This window comes from Camarhynchus parvulus, chromosome 1A (assembly GCF_901933205.1).
Source record: "Camarhynchus parvulus chromosome 1A, STF_HiC, whole genome shotgun sequence".
Taxonomy (NCBI): Eukaryota; Metazoa; Chordata; class Aves; order Passeriformes; family Thraupidae; genus Camarhynchus; species Camarhynchus parvulus.
The window spans coordinates 15,996,093-16,021,092 of NC_044586.1; the positions used below are offsets into that span (position 1 = coordinate 15,996,093).

Sequence of the window (25,000 nt, forward strand, 5' to 3'; positions counted from 1 at the left end):
AATTCTGATTGAAATTCTTCTGGTTCAAACTGTGCCCTTCTTTCCAGTGTAAAACAACTGAAAGAGTGCTGAAATGAGAACATTTCACACTCAGGCATCTCGACCTTGTCAGAACATGTCCTAGAGCTCTGTTTAGAATATTTATTTCATTTACTACTACTGCCCTCCAGTTCTTTATTATAGCCAAAATTACCTCAGAAAGGCTCAAGAATCCATATGAGCTGTTTTACCTTTTAGCATATTTTCAAAATTTCAGTCCACATTCTTGCAGCAATTTTTCCTGAAATTGAATCTGTAACAGATTTATTATATATATATAATATATATATAATTATATGTAAATATATCTTTTTACACACACTATTAAAATAATGATCTTTTTTTCTGAAGAACTGTATCACATAGGCACTACTGGCATGAAAATGGCAGTGTATAATTGATTAATTCTATGGACCTTTGTGGTCCTACTCAAGTCACCATTTACAAGTCAAAACTTAGAGCCAAACATTGAAGAATAATGTATTTTGACACTAGTCAGAAAATATAATGAAGCTCTGAGTCTTTTCTATCACATTTTAAAACCTTAAGATATTAATTACTCATCTCATCAGCTGGTGGTACTAAGTCATCAAGATCTATTTTCTGCTCAGTGCATCATTGTCCTGCTCTAGGACTCAAAATTCAGTCATAGCAGCCTTGCTCCATTATTGCAAACAGCACAAAACAGAAAGTTTAAGCTACCACTTATTTGACATGGCCTCCAAAATCTTCTCATCCCATTTACACCTGTGGAAGGATCCCACTGCCACTTGGCTCCAGCAGATGATTTTCCTTACAGCTCTGAGGACTTCAGAGCATGGACTCTCTCTACAGATTCTCTACAGAACCACAGCAGCGCTGAAGGCTCATTGGTTCTCCAAAAAGCCAAACCACCAGAAAGCAGAATGATGTCTAAGGCCATGGCTTTGAACTCAGGATCTGCAAAGAGACTCTGTAAAAAATCCACAACAAGTAACAGACATCCACAGCTGATTTCATAGGCCTCATAGCAAACTATGTAGCACAGGCTTTATTTCCAGAGCTTTTTCCAACAGAAAGTGTTTCACTTCCAAGGCACTTGTTGTACCTGTGTAGTTCTCCCATGGCAGCAGCACTGTCTGAGACAGAAGCTTACAGTACACCTATCTCTCTCACCAGGCGGTGAATGCCTTGTATGGCAATTATGTTCAAATGAAACCACGCACAAAGAAAGGCCTACAGAACTGTCTTCTTCCTTTCTTTATCCTCCTCAGAAGTTCACAAGCCACAGGGAATGTCTTTGCAGCACATTAGCTACTCTGCAAATTCAAAATCCATGGAGTTAAATGTCTTTTTTTAAAAAATCACACCAACACAACAAAACTAAGCTCTCATCTGATATTCTGCTTGAAGCAAATAACCCATAGCCTTATTTACAGCACAAGCACCAGCTGCCAAGAGAAATGACCCTCATTATTGAGCACCAGGTTTATATTTTTTTTCTGGCAAATTCAGCTAACAAGAGCATAAGAGGCCTAGTAAAGGAACAACTTATGTACAGCCCAAGACATCTAAGATGTAATTTCAGTAAGTGCTTTAAACTTTGCTAGAGTTAAGCTTACATTTTCATAACCAGGGAACTGAGGGATGAAGTAGGTTACACTGGCTTCTCTTTTATGCAAACATTCTTACTAGCGGCAGGACAGAAATAACAAATGGAACTCAATGCTAGGACATTACTTGCATCTCTCCCTCACTTTCTCCATTCCTTAAAAAAAAAAAAAAAAAACCCCACAAAGGCTAGTTAGGTACTTTTGTTAACCGGATTCAATCTGACCTACATTTTGCAGTATTTAAGAAAATTCTCTTTAGCCTATCAAATCTCTCAAGGAAAAACACCTATTGAAGGCAGTTATAGTAGTTTTTATGACAAGTTCTGCAGTAACATTTCAGTATTTATGAATTGTTGCGGTGTGACCACTATTCTGTTCTTAAATAGGTTCTGTGTAAGTTTATTATTCAAGTTGTATTTTAATGTTCATTTTATGTTTAGTTGGTATGTTCTGTATCCCCGTGCTGTGATTACAATGGTTCTGCGTAGGGTTCCTTCCCACCTTTCCCCTCACAGTTGACTGTCAATCCTCTATCCCCTCCCTGGTTGTCTTGGCAACTCCCGCTATTCCCTATGTCTATCATTTGTCCCCTCCTTTGTTACTATGGTTTCTTTTTATCCCCTCCTGTGTTTCCCCAGCAACCGCTCTGTCCATCACTCTCTGCCCACACCCTCACCCTAGAACCTTCCACCCAGGGCAGGGAGCGATTGGAGCAGAAATTGTTTCCCCTCCCCAACTGATTTCCCATTTGTCTTTAAGTTATGTCAATCATTATTCTTTGTACTATGATTTGCTGGAGGGTAGGTGACTCCTCCCTTCTGGGATCCTTTAAAACTTTGTGTAATCCCCGCCCCCGAGCGTAGTTGCCTGCAGCCTTCCTCCCTCCCTAATAAAATCCTTTTCCTGCTGCGGACAACTGTCTTGCTTCTGAATCTTTCCTGTGCGGTCACTGGAGTCTTTTCCTGCTCGCCAGCCAAGGGCAAAGCCTCTCTACCTCCGCCGTAGAGAGGTCGCTCTAGGCAGCAGCACGCCGGAGCCTGCCTCCTGCTTGGAGCCACTGCTCCGTGACAACACTGCTGCCCCGCCAGGCTGCTAGCATGTGTTGGAGCTAGCCGGAGCTCAAGGATCTGCACACCAGCAATGAATATCTTGCATCTCCTTATTATGATGAAATTATCAACCTCTGCCCAGTATGCCTGCACATTTAGTTTGGAGCAAAATTTAAGCCTAAAAAAATTTATCCTGCTTAAGAATTTAAAGTACCATTACTTATATTTTCCTCATCTTACTGCATTTTATTTTGTGTCAAAACAGATGTATTTTTTCATCTTCCAAGTGAAGATTTTTTCCTCAACCAAGCCTATGGCTTTCACTTCACAACCATTAAAAGGTTCCTAATCCCTTGCAATTCAGGCAGCTATAAGCTTTGCAGGTCAGGCACCACTCAGCCTCTTCCCACTCTCCTTGTCCCCAAGGCAAAGGCAATAGGGTGCAAGGGCCCTTCCTCACCTTCCCAGAAGCTGGAAGCAAAGAGCTTTTGAATGCAATTATGCAATATGCCCCACACTCTCTGCTCAATTCCTGAAGAATAACGATTATTTGTTTGAGAAACAAATATGCTTATCTAGGATTTGGGTAACAGCAACTGCAAGACAGTGAGAAATACTGGACTAGACAATGAAGGACATAAGATATGCACCCAGATTCAATGGCTGGAAGCAGACTGATAACACCTGGAAGACAGACATATTTTAGGGAGGAACATTAAAACACCACTGATATTATAATATAGCTCAGTACTTTGTCCATTAATACAAGATGGCACAGGTACAGAGATTTTACTGGTTTGAAATAGAGTCGAGAAGCCAGTCAAACATTATTCAAAACAGAAGCTTAGATAAAGTTACTACACAAGTGTCCTTGAACAGAGTCTCAAAACTTGGATTCTACTGTTTACACAACACAAAAGCCTAGCAAAACAGATGAGAAAAAAACATTCCAGGAATTCACTCCACATGCCCCAAACTCCTGCCACAAGACAGTAACAGGAAAACCCAACTATTAAACATCATTAGAGCAAAAGGAACAGAGGGAACACTAAGTTATAGCTGTTTAGTACAAAACTTCTGCAAAGAAATCACAAAAGTATATCCACATAACCATGCTCAGGTGTCATCCAGCAAGACACACCAAAGAGGCAGCTCTCTCACATATAAGCGCTGAAGGAACAAGATAAAAATAATGACTTATTTTAAAAGCAAACATGAAAAAACACTCTAAATCAGATTTTTTTTGGTAGTTGAAATCACTTTTATTTGTGAGGAACGTCACCCATGCTGCACAGTTTCAAACAGATCTTAACAAGGAAAGCGGAAGTTTGTCCTCCCCATGTCCTGCAGTGAACAGGACTGGCACAGAAAAAACACTCACACTTGGGAGGTTTAGCACCAGCATCCAATACAAAAAGCATTTTATTTCAATTTTAGTTCTTTGGTTGTTTTTTTTTTCCCTTTTCAGTTTGATACCAAAAGAAAAATTGAAAAAAATCAATACTAGCAAAACAGTGAAATTCTAGGGAAAAAAACCCCCAAAACCAAATAGCTCCACAGTTGCTGTTAAAACTAGGGAGGTTGTTCTTTCTGAATCTCGCTCTCTTTCTCTCTTCATGCATCTATCTTGTAGGCGTTCCCTGGATCTCAGCTGCTGGTAAATTTTCTTTTACATTTTGGTATTTCAGATCTTTGCTTTCATCATCGCTGTTGACAATTTATTGCTTGTGTGTTTCTTTGGTGTTACTTTTGAGTGATACTTTAGGACACCTGTTGAAGAGCTACATGTTAAAAAATGCAGTTTAAGTTTCGCTGTCTCAATAAATAGACAAGATGTCAAATGAAAAGAATTATAACAGGCAGGATAAGCACAACTGGCTTATCCTGTCCATAATCAGGATCTTCCTAAAATAAAATAACTCATCAGCAGATGCTGTTACTATACAGACCAGAGAGCTTCCTGGAAAAAAATAAATCAATTATAAAGTAAAACTTACTTTGTGACAAATACAGAGGCAGAGGGAAGAAAGAAGAGAAAAGCAGTATCTTGGTTTGCCTCTACAGCACTCTCAGAATTTTTCACAAATATCAAGCCCTACACAAGGGGATGTAGCCAGAATCCTAGAAGCATACACACTCTGCTTTCATTGGGAAACAGAACTGTCCACATTCCTTACCTGAGCGATGGTAAAGGTGCCTGGGGAGCCGGACATTACTCAGCGCCACTCTGCTGTGTCACTGGAGCCGGATTTTCAGCAGGTGTTTCAGTTGTCTTTGCCTGAGACACAACAAACTCTTATTATAGGCAAGGGCTGACCTCCACACCCTTCCTCTCTTCAGCAGTACAGCCAGCATAATGCAGGTTTTAAAACAATCAAGAAAAATGCATCTCCAGAAAATATTCAATTTTAGTGTATTTCTTGTAATTGAGTATTACACAGCAGATTCTGTCAAGGGAACAGCTGAAGTAGACACTGAATAAGAAAAATCTTTCCTCATTAAAGTAGAATCTCTGTTTCCAAACAGTTTCCTGAAATTATCTGGTTCAAACAGTTCAGGAAATGGATCAAGAGCTTTCAAATCCATCTTTCATGCTACATACAGAGTTAAGGTTTATGGAAGCAGGAAAACACAACTGTTTGCACTTCAAAAATAATTGTTACAGTCTGACCCCAATTAAGAACTATCCAGAAGCAGTCCCTATCCAACTGCCTTTTAAGTTCCTTTTAAGATCAGGTGCTTATTCTCAAAGAGGGTCAGAAGAAGCAGGCAAGGATATCAGCATGTCAGATTTGGCCATCAGACTTATCCAGCACATGAATACATTTATTAAAAACTCACACAGGGCAGAAGGTCTTGGGCATTCACTCCATTAAAACCTCTGCTACATACAATCATTAAATCGTTTGGGTTGGAAGGGGACCCTGAAGATCACCTCATTCCAACCCTCTGCCATGGGCAGGTACACCTTCCACTATCCCAGGCTGCTCAGAGTCCCATCCAACCTGGCCTTGAACTCTTCCAGGGATTGGGCAGCCACAGCTTACCTGGGCAACCTGTGTCGGTGCCTCACCATCCTCACAGGGAAAATTTTTTTCCCTCGTATCCAATCTAAACCTACTCTCTTTCAGTTTTAACTCATTCCCCCTTGTCCTGTCACGCCAGGCCCTTGCAACTGTCTTGCCTCATCCTTCCTTTCAGGCCCTGCAAGGCCATAATGAGGTCCCCCCAAAGCCTTCTCTTGCCCAGGCTGAGCCAGCCCAATTCCCCCAGGGTTCCCTGGCAGGGGAGGTGCCCGTGCCTCTCAGCAGCTCGCTGTCCGTACCTCCTTGCCCTCCTGTGCCGGGGCACTGGCTGGGCGCGGCCGGCGCCGGTAGTTGTAGGGGCGCCGGTAGCCGCGGCGCAGCGGCTGCTGGCTCATGGCACTGGCCTCGTGATGGTTCTCCTTGTTTTCAGCCTCTCCAGTCGTCGGGGCAGGGCGTGGGCGAGGGGGCCCTCTGAGAGGGGCAGAAAGAGGTGGTAAGAATGAAATCAAGAAAGGTTAAACTACAGTAATTTTAGCCCAGCAAAACCTCCCAAAACCAAGTATCATCCTCAATGGTTTTGAGTTCTAGCAAACCATCCCTTCAGGGTTTGGCTGGCATATAGTTGGAAAGGAAAGACAAGGAAAGTGGGCGTCTCTTCACTGTTGAAGCTACGTCACCATATTCTGCTGTCTATGCTGCAATGAAGATGCAGCTAGCCCCTTTGAATTACTAGCTAGCAGAAGAAACAAGCCAGCAGTGGCCACACAGGCTGAATGCGCCGAGTTAGCTTTGGCATGGCTAAATACCAGCCTAGTCCTATTCCTAATTAATGGTGGAGTCCTTGCAATCCTCCTCACTTCTACCTGAAAACCATTCCTGGATCTTGGCTCTTTGCCTCATGTTGCCCCTCTTAACCAATTAGGAAAAGCACCTATCACAGGTGAGCTGGACCTGATTAACACTAAGCTATCAAGTCCATGTTCTTGATGTATACAAGAGCATTTCACCTGATTTCTAGTATAAACAATGTTTATAAACTGTCAAAACACAGCCAAAATCCAGTTCCCATTAGCTAATCCACAGCCACCTAGTCCCAAAAGCCAATTTAGCTTTTCCAAAGGAACATAGCAAAAGTGCCAGTGTCACTGGATTGAGTGCCTCTAAACAAAAGCAGTATCTGTGAACTCAAACAGAAGCGTTGTGATAGGCTGTATCATTCCTCTCATAGGAAAATTGCATCAGAAAATAACAAGTTTCCATTAGTCATGGACAAGTTACTCAGCCTGTGATTCAACCCCATGACATGCAAAAGCCTTGCTGGACTTGCTATGGCGATATCTCTGACTGCCCAAAACTAATGAAGACTTTCAGGAATTAAATTTATTCAGCTTGGATGCTAACAAGCAGCAAGCATCAGTAGTATCCCATTTCCCACAGTAAAAGGGCCAAAATGAACATGAATATGCATAAGCAGAAAAGCCCAAACTAGAGGTGGAAGGCTTGTGGTTTTAGACCCAGATTCCAAAAGGACAGATCCATTGTGCATTGAACAGGCAAGTCATTACAATTAAGAACAATCTTTTTATCCCTATCAAATTCAGCTTGTTGCTGCTCTTGCACTGTTTTTCACCTCTACTTTTTGTTTTTGAACAGACATGCAGATGGAAAAATGGCAATTACATCATTTTTATAGTTCATCTCTAAATTCTGTATTGGAATTTGACTTCATAAGCTACTTGATAAACAAGGACAATATGATGAGGGGCAACTGATTGAATGGCAGACAAACCAGCCCCTTGAGGACCTTTAAAGGCCATTTGTCCAACCCCCTTCAACTAGATCAGGTTGCTCAGAGCACTCTCCAACCTGACCTTGTAAGGGGCATCTATCACATCTCTGGGCAATGTTTTCAGTAGAACCCTATTTCAGTGTTCTACCACACTCATAGTAAAAAAAAAGTCTTCCTTCCATTTATACTAAATCTCTTAGTTGAAAACCATTACCCTCATGCTAACACAACAGGCCGTCTTAAGAAGTTAATCTCCATCTTTCTTATAAGCCCCATTCAAGTACTGGGCAGTCAGCTCCCTCAGCCTGCTGGCAATGCTGCTCCTGCTGCACCCCAGGACATGGGTGGCTTTCTGGGCTGCAACTTCACATTTACCAGCTTACACACACAAGTCTGCACCCACCAGCACCCCCAGCAAGGTGCCAGATAAAGTATAAGTTATTACTTATCCAGAAAAGTATGAGTGTTCATCTGGGAGGACATGGACACTGCAGCTCACTTCAATATGCTGCTCAGTTGTGAGAAGTAATGGGATGCAAAGAATTCTTTGCCCTTTCTAGGCCATTATGATTCTGAACATACAAGCACATGAAACAAATTTCTCCAAGTAATTAAAATGCTTCTCACTGTGTCTACCATTTGCGTAAGTGCTCCCCCACTTGGAAGCCTGTACAGAGCACAAAAGCATCTGAGTGACCGAGCAGAGGAACCGTACACACCTGCGATAGCGGGGACGGTAGGTAGGATTCCTGTGCACTTGCTGAAGTTGTCCTCCTTCTGTGACCCCATCCTTGATTTCTCCCTCACCACCCTGCTACCAAAAGAAAACAAGCACTGTATTTGACAGGCAGTATATTAACCATAACACTGAATGCAAGCTCAAAACAAATATATCAGTACAGAAATCCCAGCATATTGGGTAAAAAATAAGCAGCAGATACTCAAAAGGCTTAAATTTGGGCAAACTTAAGATGAGGACAAAACAAGAGCCATCAATGCTGCTCCCACTCCTCAGACTAAGAAGCTGTTCTTAGAAACATTCTCTCTGAACATATTAACTGCATTTCACTACATGAAATGCACCATAAGGGGTACTTGTTATGGCAAGGCAGCTACTGGTCAGGACAATTCTTTATTTGAAAAGCTAACAAAGACATCACACAGAAATTTGCCACAGACCACTTCACATTCTACACAAAGCCCCATTCCACAGGGAACCCCTCCAACAACATCAAGAAGTTTTAAGATAGAGTGTTTGATGTGATGTAATACAGTTTATCTTTCTACACAGTCCTTTCAATCTTTCAGAGATGCAGTGGTTATCTTTCCCCTTTAGTTGTTAATCGATAAAGCTGCACATTGGTTTGGGTGTTTTTTCTGGTTTGATTTTTGTTTGTGTTTTAAATACCAGCCATCAGTAATGTCTGTTTTAGAAGATGTTACATGAGTTAGAGTTTCTCGTGTATTATTCTTCCCTTCAAAAGAAGGAATTTAACAAAATACCTAGAAACAGAAGTGCATCTTCGGCATCTGATCCAGCAGGAAGCAAAAGCTGTGGCGTCCTAACAGCCCTTAGTGGTCTACCCTAAGTTTGACAGTTATTCTTCCCATTTTGCACAGCCATTTTAACCACCATGACCATACACAATTAAAAACCCTGCAATCATCTGTGATGTTCTCTCACATACAAAAACAATCAGGATAACTAAATATCCAAAGGAACTAGGATAGATAGTAGGAGCAGTTAGTATCTGACAGCAGTCGAGGTATAATTGAGAGACTCAGAACTCAAAAAAATAACACTTCTCGGTTTACAACAGCTTTATACTGCTTATCCACTTTGCAATAGCAAACTGTTCTGGTTTTGTCAAGATGCCTTGTACACCATAACTTGAAAGTTTATTAGACCTATGTTGCATGACCAGAAGTGCCTCAGACAGTCAAATGAGAAACAGCCCTGCCAGTACCGTGTGTGGCAGCAGCAATGCAGGGAAATGGGACTCACGCTCCGAGGTGGGCCCCGGCGCCGGCCAAAGTAGCCCCGTCGATAGCGGCGCCGGTCTGCAGCATAGCGGCTGCCTTCCACAGGGACTCCATCTGGACCAGTGACATTAGCTGCTTCTGCACCCTGTAAGGGCAAAGGAAAGGTAGCCAGGGTGGTGTGAGAAAAGAACAACCAGCTACAGGGAGAAGATGAAACAGGTAAGAGGCTTTTTTGCATAAGGAATCACTGTAACTTGGAACTTTCTCCTGCACAAGGCAAAAGGAGGTTTGTTATTCTCAACCCCTTAACCAAGAGAGTTATCATGAGTTAAGAGAATGAAATCCTATCCAACGGCCTGAGTTCAGAGGAGGAAGCAAGAAGGAACTGACAGTCAAAAATAAACCTCAAAAAATGTTCAGGAAAGTAGAAGCATAAGGAAATTGAAAGTTCTTACAGTTAGTAAGCTACCAGACTCTAAGACAAATGGTTCAGGGCAATATAGGCCTCAGTTCATAATTACTGGGCAGGCTGTAGGCTTCCCATGTTCTCTCAAGGAACAACTGCAGAGTCCAGAAGCACTAGGATGCAGTTTCCTAGTAGTTTTGATACATATCTAGAAATATGCCTTAATGACACCTTTAAAAAACAGATTTCCCCCAGAAAAGCTATATGAATGCCACCAACCCAGTGGTTAACACATCAGACAGAGACATCAAAGACACAGCTGAAGTTGTGTGATGTTATCACTGTTGGACCACACCCTGAGGCTCCATGATCTCTCACCTTCTCTCCCTCAACCACATCAAATTCCACAGTCTCTCCATCACCAACGCTGCGCAGGTACTTCCGTGGATTGTTTTTCTTTATCGCCGTCTTAAAAAGAAAATGCATAAAAATATATTATTTTAAGTTACTTAAGTTACACATTCTTAGCCCCACAGATGAGGGAAGGGCAGTATTTCTCTGCTACAATTCCAACTCTACACACCAGAGCAGTCACTACACTAAGGTATTTCAAATAGACTGATGTCTCTTATTTCACAGGCCCACCAATACTCAGTTCAAGGTCTCCTCTCGCTATTTATGAGTTCATAAATCAGCTGCTGCTCCAAGATCTGCTCTGTCCAGCACACTGGATATAGAAATTACTGCAAATCTCTGCATGAACACAGTTCATACTCAGTGCCTGATTTCCTCCAAGCTATACCAAGGCAGCACTAGCAGCAAGTGTGATCCCTGCCTTCAGTCATTAGGAGAGCTGTAGACCGTCTAAAGAGAACTCAAGACCCAGAGCATTTCTGTAGAAGCATTAACTATATGGTATCATGGCAAGTCATAGCAACTAGAAAAGAATTACTGCAACTCTGGTGTAACAAATTAGCATTTTATCTAAGCACTGTAAATGAGACCCCAAATATTAGGTGAGTCTGTGATAACACAAAATAGTACCAGAACAGACAGATGGAATCTTAGCCATCTCCTGGACAGAAACTCCAAAGTAGTACAATAATAGCTATTAATAATAATACTATTATTGTTACATAAAAATAACAACGTGGGTTTGGATCAAAGCCAGTTGTACACCTCTTCAGACTCACAGGAAACACACAAAACTCCTGGAGCAATTTTCAGTCTACAAATACCTTGCTTGTACTCTGTGGAGTATTTCTAGGACTCCACAAAAGGCTTTTATCAAGACAAGCCTATGGTCTGTTCATCAGGCAAGGCTTTGCAAACTGGAAGATGCCAGGGAGAAAAGACCAAGACATGCACCGTACAAGCTAATCCAGTAGCTATTTTCTCACTGAAAGATTATTATCTTGCACTAGATTATTAAAGACCAATTCACATTCCTGACGTGGGAACCTTTAGTTAGCATGAAGGAAGGAGGTGCAGAGCCAGCAGAGAAACACATGGAAACACAGGGCATAAACCTGGCTTAAGAAATTGGATGTGGGGTAGAAACAGGAGAGCCAGTTGTCCTGTCTGTCTGCAGTTCAAGAAAAACTGCAGAATGACCATCAGTGGAGCTGTTACCTTTGCATAGCAACAATATTTAGTCAACAACAGCCCCAAAGTATTTCCAACTGAAGGAAAAATTTATTCAATTTAAAGCTCATCTTTACTACTCTAGGAAACCTACTTTCCTCGCTGCTCAATACAGTCTCCTCTGTGTTTCAGGCCACAGACCAGCATGTCCTTCTAGCCATACCTTTCCCTATATCCTGCAGCATCCCTGAACAGCCTAAGGAAAGATGCAAGAGTGTATTTACTATAATTGTCAAAGCAAAAATATTCCAAGAGGTTTGGGGTTTTTAAATACAGAAACAGAATGACCTGTTCAATCAATTCCTTTGGGAATTACTTCAGCAAGCAGAGACTCCACAATTATCTCAAACAACTTTGTTTGCTTTCTGCTGACTTTTTAGTGTAACTGTCTCACTTCTAAAAATCAGATCAAAGTGTTTGCTTTTCCATAAATTTTATATACTAGTACTAAAACCCTTAATCTGCAGCGAAGTTATTGATTTAGTACTATTTGTACTGAAACAAGTACTATTTGACTAAAACTTTTAAGACTTGTGCTTTGCATGTGATAGAGATGTCAATAAGCTGTAATTTAACCTCCTTCCCTTTCCCTGTAAGTGCAGAAGAAGAAAGGACTAACAAATTTCTTTTCAGCAGAGGGTATACATAAAATATATGAAGCTCCTCAAATACCATTCAAAAAGTATAATGAAAGATAAAAGCAACAGTATTCCACAGGTTCTGTTTCCAGCTTTATGGGCAGAAACTTCAAGAATCCAGATCTGCAACTGCCAGCAGAAGGTAGAGGCTGCAGTAGGCTGGAGCTTGTTTTATAAAGGCAATCAGGACAACTTTAAGTAAATCCTAGAAATCCAAGCAGCAACTGTAAAGCTTTACTACTTCAGCTGCTGATAAACATCACTGAAATAAGCCTCTAACAAGCCTAAGCTCTAAGCTTGATGAAAAGACTTTTACTCTGCGTATCTAGAGGGAAGAGAGCACTATTCTCCCTGTTACTGTTTACCAGCATGCTGCAGGCTCCAGCTTCTCTGATTCAGAAGACAGATGTTTCATATTAACAGACAACACTCAACAACAAAGCCTTTCCTTTCCCAGGGGGAACACTGATGAACAGGCAACCAGAAGAGCCTCCAGAGCTAGTTCAGGTTCTTGTTTGAAAGAGTTCTTTCCATATGCTCATACCACCACATCATCAGCACATCCAGCCTTGCCCCAGTAACAGCCAAAATTTGTTACACTGATTCCTGGTGCAGGTACTTCAGGCTGTGCATGATCAACATAATCCAGTGAAGTGAAGAGAAAGATTAACTCCTCCTCACAGCTCACTGATTTCAACTCTACCTAATTAAATGTAAGTGCTCTGGCTGCTAACACGTTTCCTGTTGTTAAATTGTGAGACACACTGCAGCCCATGAGGCAGATGGATCCCTTCTGCTCACAGCACCTGTAGCTGACTGACACAGTGCCCTAGGCAGCACCTTGCACCAACCAACCAGACAGGGATGCAAAGTGAAGAGCTGCCCTTCCCAAAAACACTGCCTGGGGCCCCTGCAAGACAAAGGGTTAACTCAAAGCAAGCCATGCATGCCCTAAAAAGAAAAGCATTTTAATCTGTACTAGTTATAAATAGAATCCAATAGCCAGACACCAAGCACTAACCCCCATTCCAATCATGAGATCGGCCATTCCATGCAGGGGAGGCAGGCAGAAGCTGTATCTATTCAACTAGGTCAGCCTTATTCTGAAGGGATTAGGAGTGTAATCCAGCCCCTCCCAGGCACGAGGGCACTATCAGCACAGAGGGAGCTTGAAGCAGGATGTTTGCACACAACATGGATTTGCCTCCCTCCTCAGACAGCCTCATCAGGAGCTCTGGCCAGAATGTCCCAGGCTCTGGGAGCGAGCACATCCATGTACAGGATGAGGAACATCTGACTGCTGCCAAGCCAGAGCAGCACTAGAAGCCTCTACTCTGCCATGCTCAGCCTGCCAAGAGGGTTAATGTGATGCAGGCCTGCACATGATGTGGTATTTCTGAAACAAAGCCAGTTTTGCTCACACCAAAAGGACTTCAGCCACAGGAGATGGGAACTCACCAGTTTACATTTAGGGGAATAATCTCCTCTACAGGTGAAAGAGACAAAACAGCACAGATAACACTACTTTTCTGTTTGGGTCTCAGCTGGCAGCCCTCCCAAGCAGAATAACACTGATCCATGTCATCTGTCATCAGCACAACAGCCATTTTCCAGGATATTGTCTCACAAGTATCAAGGAAACCTCGTTTGTCTTTACGGCAGTGCTGACTATCCAGAACACGTTTCTCTTCCAGAACTGTTCCCACCCTCCTCTGGACACAATCCCACCAGACCACAGATGTGTCAGCATGCCCACAGCACAGGCTGCTAAGGAAGGAAAATGACCATCAAAAATTCATATATGCACTGACAGGTCTTGCTCTCAAACCCACCAGCTGAACCAAGAACATGTACTGCGCATACTTCCCAACATCATTTTCTTTCATAACAGGAACTAGATTTATCCCCTGCCAGCTCCAGCCAGGTTCAGCTAATGGGTGTACACCCTATGACCCAGAGAAACAGTTACCACTGTTACCACAGTTACCACTATTTAGTCATCAAGACACAAGAACTAAACTGACTCTCAGTGTTGACTCACCAGCTAAGGATATATGCACATATCCTCATTCTCAGTGACCAGCTCTGGGAACAAACTTCCTGGTTACATTTGATAGAAATACTGTCACACCACAGAGAAAGCTCATGCTTTCAAAGATCACATGAGCCTGCAGACATTTTATACGGGACAAACTCTAGAGGCAAGATTGCACTTTCTGGTGAATGATGCAAAACCAGATCTAAGCCAACTAATCATTTGACATCAGCATGGAGACAGCATCCTCTGTCTTGCCATTATTTGCCTGCAACCTGAGAGTCACAGTATAAACTTAGAACAGCCTCCTGACAGCTCAAGGAAAGTTAACCAATAATGAGCCGCTGGGCAAGCTCACTCTGCTTGGGCATACTTGGCACACAGACTTCCTCCTCTTCTGCCTAAGAGCAGCTGCCTTGTGCAGAAACAGCTGATTGCAACCCAGGCTGGTCAAGAGCCAGACTAGATCACTTTCTCTCCAATACCAGGGAGGGCAGACAGAACAGACCTGCAAGTGAAGAGGGTAGGAAGAAACAAAATGCACAAGGAGCATAAGGAAACAGGGGAAGGACAGACAACAGCAGCAAGGTATTCACAAAGGAATCATCTCACCAAGGGGAGACAGCCAAACAAAAACCACACCAAAAAACACCTTTAGTGTTCAAATTAGAGCAGACAAAAAGGGTTAAGAAGGGTTGAAATACCTAGCCCTTCATAGAGAAAGAAAACAACCTAACATTTCTACCTGAAAATTTCAACATACACATCCACTCAAGTTATCTGCAGAAAATATTCTAAGCAGAAGCCAGGACAAGGTTGTGTAGCTGTTGCAGGAAGCTGAATTAGAAATCTACCATAGCACACATGTCTAAGCACAACTCCTGCTGTCTTACCTGATGAACAAACACATCTTCTTTGGTATCATTTCTGTGAAAAGAAAGTGAGAAGTTGTAAGAGTTTAGACTGAAGAGACTTTAATAGAAATTCCTGGCTTTTCAAGTGAAACCCTCCTTCTCCCAGCCTGTAGCACATGCCCTGAATTCCATGCATTCTGTCTAAGCCTATGCTACCAAAACCCTGCTCTGGACTTCTATGGTCATTTGCTTGAGAACAGAAAGGGTTCCCAGGCCTTCAAAAGGGTGAGAGGACGGGGGAGGTTCTCTGTAATCTTCTGGCAAATATTCTGTGTTTTCTTTTATGCAGGGCAGAGCTGATGACTGGACTGCTTGTTTTTCACTACTCTAACTCCCCAAAAACACTTCCAGAGGGACTGCAACCTGAGCTGTTACCCCAGAGGTCAAACAAGACTGTCAACAGGACTGGCCACAGCTGTTAACAGAGATCTCCTTTCAGTGAAATTCAAAGCAAAGAGGCACAAGAGGTGTTAGGAGAGTCCACAGGAGGAGGACCCAGATATGAACGTGAGGTTTTCTGGATTAGGCCAGACACTTCAGGCTTCCACATACAAAACACAGAGATAAGTCTGAGACCTTGAATCTGTGTTCCCATACAATAAAAAAGAGCCTAAACTCTGCCATCTGTTCACTCAATTCCTCCTCAACAAACACAACAGGTGGGTCGAAGAGTTTGTGAAGATAATGCATAATCCCAAATTTGTTGTCCTGAATTAAAGCAATAGTAGACTTCACATTAGGAAGAAAGCTAACAAGTTATTACACCACAACCAGGTGAAGGCTCTTAGATCAACTACTATTACAGATTTTAAGAGGACTTCCTAATTAAAACTCTTCTTCTAAGCTTATGTAACACTGGATAATGACCTCCAGAGACTGAGATTAATACCACACCACAACTGGCTTCAGATCCATGAACATGGGGTCTTCTACCCCTTTCTGCACTGTCCAACTCACCCAAATCTGCCTGATGTGTAACAGCTCAAGGACTTGCAGAGTGAAATAACTTGTCAGGTATGTTTTTTGGAAGACAAGTGTTCAGCATGCAGCAGTTTCATTCCTCAAAAAAGCACACAAAACATTTAAGCCTCTCAACCACAAAGATATTTCAGCCTTAAAAGCCAGAGTTTCCTCCAGTAAATTGGAAGCATGGGTCTTCTGCACCTGAGGTTACAGATGACCAATCTCACCTACAGCTGTTAGGATTCTCAATGCTATTCAGAGGTTTGTTTGTGCCCAGAGAAGAGGAAAAAAACCCAAAAGATACAAAGAGAAAATTTCTATGAAACCCAGGCCTGGCATATTTTAGGCCTGAGATACTATCAGAGAATCTCAATGAGTATCCGCTGGAGGTATTCTGACCAAGCAGTTAACACTTGAAGTTTAGCCAAAAGTATTTCCCCTCATCTTCCTACCTTTCTCAGGCCTTTGAAAAAAGCCAGGCAGTCACTAAAGAGTATGTAGCTCATTAAGTGTGTAGTAGAAGTAAACATGAGAAACAGGTAACAGACCAAATTTGTAGAGTTTGACCCTTTCTGTTTTCTCCCCATACACATAACCTTTGACTGGGGGCTGAGGTGCTTAAGAAAGTTTGCTGAGTGCCTGGCCTAAGCTGACTGTCAACTGCATGAGCTTGTAGTCAGGTCCTGAGGTCTCTGTTGCAATCAGTAACACGTGGCCTATCTTGTGTACTAGGAGTCTTAGTACAGCATAAATACAACTATCAGAATTTAAACATACCTGTTGATAAAGCCATATCCATTTCTGACATTGAACCACTTGACTGTGCCAAGAACTTTGGTGGCTAGAAAGAAAGTTAAAGAAGTTAATCTAAAAATATAAGGAAGTACAATAACATTACATAAATACTTTTATAATTGCATATGAAGTTGCAACCAGACTTGTTCTGTTCCCTTAACACTCAAAGTGTGCCTTCATCTCCCAGTTCAGCTCATTCTAATGCAGTAACAAGACACAGTGCTTAACACACTATTCTTCAGTCAAGGGTTTACCACACACCACAAAACCTAGCCCTATTTTCAGAATAGAACATCTATCCCTTTTTTTATTCTCTATCCCAGGAATGGGCAGCAAAGCTGAAAATCCCACTGCAGTTCACCAGTTCTCTTCAGGTTAGTAGCTAGACATGAAATACATCTGAAGGAAACTGTCTACAATTCCTCTCTTTTACTTACAGTTACCCTTCTTTCTTCCTTGGAAACCAGAACTGCCCAAAGAAGCAGTATCAAGTACTGTGCAACCCTCTCAAGTGGAAAGGCAGCACATCATCCTTATTCTGGAAAAGCTCCTCCTTGCATTGTCAGCATCACACTAACCAAGTAAGACCCCACAAGACTTTTTTTTTTTTAAGTACTCCTACTGCCAAGGCATCACAATCACAGATCATCTTAAGTTTTAGCTTTCATATTTTTCAGATTCTGTACAGTCTTAGTAACTCTGAACTTCATATAAAGTGTTAGCAAGTTCTCTTCACAGCTGAATTAGACAAAACAATCCTTTCCCAGCCTGAGAACCAAGCTTCAGGTTACAGCTTCAGGCCCAAAAAGCACAAACAACAGCGAATTTACGAGAGCAACGTGAGAGGATGGAACTTCATAACCTGAAGCTGTAATTGGACAATTAATCCCAATATGTAAATAGACCAAAACTTAAAGTGTGAAAACTTGTGACCAGTCATACATCTTGGGTAGAGCCACAGCAGGATTCTGGTACTGCCCAAGGTGCATCCCTTGAAGGCCTTTTAATAAACAACTGCTTTATTCCTTTAACACTGTTTAGCCTCTGCTCCGGGTTAGCCTCTCTAGGCATCAACTGTTTAGTTACAAAGTGACCAACTTCATGTTCTGTGACTTTCAGTATCAGGCAAGCTCCGGTCTCAACAGTAAAATAGCATTTACTTAGAAGCCACACTGCAGCGTCTTATAGGACCTGGCAAAACCTGTTTCTCCAACTTGTAGGAATGTGTAGGAGGAACTCGACAGTGATGGAGGCAGTTCAGCCTCTCCTTACCTCACAGCAAATGGATGGACACCACCAACTTGCACTTTTCAAACCCCTAGTTAAAGGAGAGTTCTAGCCTCTATAATTTAAGAGCTGTTACTTGTTAACACAGCTCAATTACAGCTACTTAAGCAACCCGTGTACTTACTTGAAAAGGGTCTAGTCACCTACAGACAATTGCTTGCTAAAAACCTCACATACATGTTTTGGGGGTGGCAGGAACTCAAGAGGAAATAAAGGAAACCAGACTAGAGAGTCTCCAGTTTAGAAGTCCACACCACTCTGCTAGAGGCAAGAACACACTGTAAATTGTTACCTTCATCTACTCTGCACCTGTATTCTTTTCTAAATATTCACAAGGAGATGACTGAGCCAGCCAGACCTTTGGGCTCATGGCCCCTCAAGTAAGAACGTCTGACAACAGCAGTGCATTGTAGCACTGCTGCTGTTGTTACTGTCAATAACAGGCCCTTTCCCATTGCCCTTTTAGACGTGAAGGTTTTTGTCTTCTTCAATATACTTTTTAGTAGAAAATGTTCTTATTCAGAAGCAGTGAAGTCTTAACACGACTGAGATATCACCTAGCAAAAAAGACTCTGCCTAGTACAACATGCGTTCCCAAGAATTCTTGTTTACTGGAACAGAAAAACATTCCTTCAGTGCCAAACACTGGTTCAGTAAACAGTGTTCAGCACCAGTATTTATAGCTGTGATTTTAGGTTTAGTTTCATAGGGACATCACCACATATAGACACCTCCTGCTACCACAATGGCATTGGCTACAAGAGCTCCCTGCACTCACACAAATCAACAGGAGGGGACAGGGGAACACAGAAATAGTGCCAACAGTGCCTGCAGGTTTCAGCCTGCTTTGAGAAACAATGCCAGTACCACTGCTTCCCTCAACCTCATCCCTTCCCTTCTCTGCAAAACAGCTTTGGAATCTGTTAGCCTACTTGAACCAGATTAGGAAGAAGCCTAGGAAGCATGACAAAAACCCTCAGAGGAGTCAAGAGGCTGGGGAAGGAGAGGCTGTCAAAACTCACTCTGTGGCCAGTTGGCTGCTGCTAAGTGGAGGAGTACACACACAGTTTAAAAACAACATTGTTCCATGGGGGAAGACTCCAATATATTCTCCCTAAAACAGTGTGCTAGCAAAATTAGACATTTACAGTCTCCCCTAAGTATCACTGTGGGCCAAAAAAACTTCAGACAAAAGCATGACACTGAACACCCATGGCACAGTCACTGGTAAGCCTGAGCAGGCAAGTCTGGCAAGGAGGAGGACAAGCCCAGAGGAAAACACAGTAACCAGCTAAACTGATGAGTCACAGAAGGCAGTTGATGTGCTGACGTACATCCCACCAGCAAGAGGAAGCCCACATACTTCTACAAGATGCTGTCCTCTGACACTATCAGAGGAAACAATCACCAGCCACTCCTACCCATGACAAAATAGCCCTTTAACAAGGAGAGCCAAAGCTTCCTGTGACCAGGCAAAAAGAGAAAGTTGAGTAACCTCTACCCATATTCCTAGAAGCCAGACATTTGGATGCCTCAAGCAAGCATAAGATTTTTCTTCTAATGGGATCTTTGTAAAAGATTAAGGGAACATAACTGCACAGGTGACCATTAACAGGGACATTTGAGGTGGACTTTAATGTAAGTCCATTTTCAATTAGCATTCACAGTGATCCTTTTCCTCATAATTCCTAATAAAAAGCTTGCCTAGCAATAAGGCCATTTTACAAAACCATCACCACGGTGGTTTTCATTTTCCTGCTAGTTCAGGAAAGGCACTTCTACCTTCACTTCCCCCCACCCCTTCTCTCCAAGCAATAGGAATAGGTGAACAAGGTAAAAGCATTACCAGGAATGAAATAAGCCACATTAAGGCAAGAAGCAGCCAGATATTACAGCAAGTATGGATGTGCTGATTCCTGTGTACTAATTACTGACAAATGAGGTAACGGGGAAAAAAAAATGAATCACACAAGCTGCGCCTCCAAGCTCTGCTTTGCTAGAATTCTTTCTAACTCCACTCCAGAGAAATCCCTGGATTTTCTTTCTTGCAGCAAGACCTCAGTTCTCCCCTTCATAAGAGAAGGTCCTGTGTATCCTTAAGGAAATCTGGGACTCTACACTGTAAGTCAGCTTCAACTTTGCCTTTGCCAAACGCTCAGAAGTTACACAGTTAGAAACAGTACACCTCTATCGGCAGCAGCCTGCAGATTTGAAGTCCCGTCCTTTTCAACAGGTTGATCCTATTTAACCGCAATGAAAACGAGTCACACTTGCTATGCACCGGGCTTGAGCAGAGAGACGGCAACATGACATTTCGTTTGCCTTCTTACTGATAGTAAAGTAGAAACCAAACCCCGCCCCTCCAAAAAAACCCTCAAAACAAACAAACCCTACTAAACCGGGAAGCCTTATTAAAGCAAGATTCTTTATGGATACAAAAGTTGTTCCAGGACCTTAACATTAAGGAGAGGCACACAGGGTTTCGAGCAGCCCTTCCCGGGGGAGACGTCGCCGGCAGGTGCCGAGAAGGGGCTGAGCCGGCTGTGCCGCGCTCGCTGTCCCGCACGCTCCGGGCCGATGAGGCACACACGGGCTCCCGCCCAGCTCCCGAGCGCGTCACGGCCGGCGCCCCGCGGCTCCCCCGGCCCGCGGGGAGGAGGCGGCCCGGCCTGACTCACGGCGGTGGGGGGGCGCGCCGGGCCGGGCTGCGGCCGCCGGCGGACCCCGTGCCCCGCTGCAGGTGCGCCGCGAAGTTGCGAGCAGGACCCGGCACTCACCCAGCACTTTCTTCGCCGACACGGCCGCCGCGGTTGTGGCTGCGGCGGCGGCGCCGGGGGCCGCCTCAGCAACAGCCGCACCCGGCGCGGCGGCGCTGGCGGGGCTCTTGGGAGCGGCGTCCGGGACGGCGGACGCGGGCGGCGCGGCAGCCGCGGCCGGGACGGGCGGCGCGGCGGGCGCGGGGCTGGCGGCGCTGGTCTCCGGCGCCTCGCTCATGGTGCCGGGCGGAGGTGTTAGGGGCTCGGCCGCGCTCGGTCTTACTGCCCCCAAAATGGCCCCGCCGAAGTTTTAACACAGTCAGCGGGGGCCGGCGCGGCACGCGCGCCTTCTCATTAGCATTTAAAGGGGCCGCGCCGGCAGCCAGCGGGCGGCGTCGGGTGCGCGTCCCGTGGCGGCGCGGCGCGGCGCGGCATGGCATGGCATGGCATGGCATGGCATGGCATGGCATGGCATGGCATGGCATGGCATGGCATGGCATGGCTCGGCAGGGCACGAGGAGAGAATCTACAATCTACAACTCACAGCGTGCAATCTACAACTTCTTCGTGAGGAGAAGCGGAGGGGCAGGCTCTGATCTCCGCTCTCTGGTGACCAGGGACAGGACCCATGGAACGGCTGGAGCTGTGCCAGGGGAGAGTTAGGGTGGATATCAGGGAAAGGTTCTTCCTCAGAGCGTGCCGGGGCACTGAACAGGCTCCCCAGGGATGGTCACGGTCCCAAGGCTGCCAGAGCTCCAGGAGCGTTTGGACAGCGCTCTCAGGGATGCACAGGGTGGGATTGTTGGGAGCGGTCTCGGCCAGAGCCGGGAGCTGGACTCGATGATCCTTGTGGGTCGCTTCCAGCTTAGGGCGTATTCCGTGATTCGGGGACATGGCATCGCACGGCGTGGGTGGGCGCTCTCCAGCCGCTTGTCCGTGCCTGTCCGTGGCCACACGTGCATACAGGTGTGTGTGTCCGTGTGTCCGTGTGTGCGATCCCTGAGGCCGCCCCGCTCGGGGCGCTGCGCCGGCGCGGCGCTGGAGGGAGATTGTGCGGGGGCGGCAGCCGGCGGGTTTGGGGTGCGGGTGCTCCGGGCGAGGTAGGAGCGCGCTGCCGAGGGCCCGCGGGGTGTCGCCGAGGGGCCGCCGGGTTCGCTGGGGGGCCGCGGGGTGTGTGCATTGGCGCGGTCACCCCTATTTCTTCCCACTTTTCTCTCGTCGGCACTTTCATTCCCGCGGGTGTCCTCCAGTTCCCACCCTCCCAGGGCATTTCGTTTTCACCGCTGCTGTCCCGCTGCTGCCTCATTTCGCTACCACTGCCCGTATCTCTCTCTCGGCTTCTTGCCTGTGTCTTCTGCCTTCTCCCTGTCCTTCTCCCAGTTTTTGTACAGCCTCCACGAGTGTAGCTTTGGTGATGTTTCTACTCTCTTTTGCAGTTTGCACTCACCAGCACCCCATCTTTATTCCACATTCTCCCCATTTAGTCCATCATTTTCTCCCAGATGGATGCCTGAACTGGAGCATCGGGGACATGGCCTTCTCCATTTCCTCCACAGGCAAGGAAATAACATGTTTCTGTACACACAAAGTTTTTCCTTACTCCTCTGTATACCTGAACACTCAAAGGCAAAGTCCTGTTTGGTTTTTTTCTTTATCTGCCTTCCTGATCTCCACTTCTCCACAATTCCTTGACGGTTCTTGCAGCTAAAGAGAAGGTCTTTGGAGAGCATCCTTTGCTGAACATGCCTGAGACAGCAAAGCCAGCTGCTATTACAGTTCTCACTGCATCCCTCTGTACGTATAAGAGACAAAAAATATTTTTTTATCCCAATGCTGTGTTCATTACATTCCTTTAAGAATATGTCACTCTGTTTCCTTTTTCATTTTTCAGGATGAAAATTTCTAAGAAGGTGCTCATTGGAATCATTTTCAAGAGGATAGTTTAATTATGTTATGGAAAATGTGTAATCAAGACATTGATGTGCATTTGATACATCAAATTTATTTTCAGTGAAGTTGTTAGTTGATTTTTTTTTCCTCAAGTTAATTTTAGAGTTTACTGAAAAACCCATTCAACAAAAAAAACCTACACTATACAAGCTGTGAAATATATTGTGACAGAAAATTGGCAATGTTTTCCCCTGGGTTTTTTATTTTAATATGGAAAAAATTATAGAGTAATCTTATTTTTCCTTTTCTAGCTTCCAATTTATAATACATTTCCTCTGCTTCAGTACACAAAGTCGTTTCAAGAATTATATTGGAAGAAATCAATCCACCAACTTAAGTAACAAAAACTTTTGCATGGGCTAAGTAATTTCTGCCTCTCTACATTCTCTGAATATTTCCCATCAACTTATTGTAAATTACTGTTTTATAGAACTTAGAGAGCAATACAGAATCACAGATTGGTTGAGATTGGCTTGTCCTTCATGTGTCTGGAAATCCAGGATTAGTTGCTCCATACCTTTCCCATGCATCTAGGTGAGGCTGACTTCCTCTCTAAGTAAACTGGGAGCTCAGACCCCTTAAGTGTAGGGATAATTACATATTTCTTAATTAGATGATCACAATGAGATGGTTTGCCTCCTCACTTGGTGTGCAATTATTCAACACATCATGTAGCCCTCAGGCTGGATGCAGAATTATTCATTCCCTTCTTTCTCCAGAATCCTGTGGGGATTAAACCAACCCCTGTGAATTTGGAATGCTGAGAACTGGCAAAAGCATCCCATAAGATTTCTGGATCCTGTAGGTACAGTTTATTTGGTGATTTATGGATATGAATAACTTTTTCTATTTATAAAGTGTCTCTTCAGGGACCTCAGGCTCAGCTGAGAAATCTGAGGGGAAAAACAGGATTATGAAGGTTTTACGTGGTAGGGGATATGCAAGGTGCCTGCAGGTCTGGAGCAGGACACACTGATCCCATAAGGTAATGGAAAGACAGATTGAACTACCAGATTCTGCAAATACAAAATGTGCTGTTGATCAAAACATAAACATTTTGCAGATACAAATAAATTTCTGTAATTATATTTCTTGGGGAAAACAAACAAACAAACAAACAAAAACCCCCTTTCAATAAAGAAGAAAGGTTCCTGTGAAAAATGCATGTATTTTATGATTGGCTTTTCGCAAATATTAAAATGAATATTATATGTGTTGTGTTAGAAAGTAATGCTGTATTAATTCTCGTAAGTACTGTATAGTTTTAGGTTATAAAAAAATGGTTAAAATAGAAACTATGCTATGTAAGATGCTTTGTTTAAAAGAAAGGACTTGCAGCGAGATGGCAGCCGCAGGACACCTAAATCTTTCAGAAGAAAAGAATTTATTGCCCTCTTATCAGAAGAAACAACTCCTTTCAGCCTCTCTGGCACTGTTAAGATTAGAGGGAAGAAGTTGATGATGACCAGACAACAATCCTGTGTTTGAATAGAATTTATGCATCATGTATGAAGTGTATGAATATGCAACAGGCTCATATTCGTAAGGGGTTATTCCTTTGTTAAAGGGTGTCCTTTTTCCCGGGCTCGTGCTGCCAGGAAAAAGGTACCCAGACGTCCATAACTCTTTGTCTTTATTGTCTCATATTGTTCTAACTCAATTTGTCCAAATTATTATTACTCTGATTGTATTACTATTTTTATAACCATTTTTAATTATTATTAAACTTCTAAAAATTTTGAAAACAAGTGATTGGCGTTTTTCACAGTTCCATTTCAACAATTGCAAAAACTAACATTTTAGCACAGCGCTTCCAAATAATTTCATGTACCGAAATTTTTTCAAATAATATACAAATATTTGTATATATAATATATGTGTGATGTATATATAATATACTAATACAAAAACAATGCTGAATTCTTTTTCTTTTCCTTTACGGTATAGTGTGTAATACATATTACGTTTTATATTGTCAAGAGCTGCTTCTCAAAGAACATCTTTAATATTGGAATGGAGGCAGTTTTATAAAATCTACTGAACTGTTTAAAGGTTGAGGGTTTTTTTTTGAAGACTTTCATTAAGGGGGAAAACCCCAAACCTGACACTGACTTTATTGGGAAGTATTGTTAAT

General features: G+C 43.5%; 1 protein-coding gene across 2 annotated transcripts; it reads right to left on the bottom strand.

The window, feature by feature from the left end:
* Window positions 1–3,903: 3,903 nt before the first annotated feature.
* On the bottom strand, window positions 3,904–21,223 carry YBX3 (Y-box binding protein 3). 2 transcript variants are annotated; one of them, XM_030961000.1, is made up of 9 exons: window positions 20,938–21,223; window positions 16,856–16,919; window positions 15,095–15,128; window positions 10,263–10,352; window positions 9,501–9,623; window positions 8,215–8,306; window positions 6,006–6,177; window positions 4,858–4,958; window positions 3,904–4,450 (listed from the first exon to the last, which is right to left on the bottom strand). In XM_030961000.1, the coding sequence occupies exons 1-8, from the start codon at window positions 21,152–21,154 to the stop codon at window positions 4,893–4,895; spliced, it is 858 nt and encodes a 285-aa protein (XP_030816860.1). In that variant the 5' UTR covers window positions 21,155–21,223; the 3' UTR covers window positions 3,904–4,450; window positions 4,858–4,892. The 2 variants fall into 2 exon arrangements, with proteins under 2 accessions (XP_030816860.1, XP_030816859.1); XM_030960999.1 differs by having other exon boundaries at window positions 8,215–8,309.
* Between the last annotated feature and the right edge of the window lie 3,777 nt (window positions 21,224–25,000).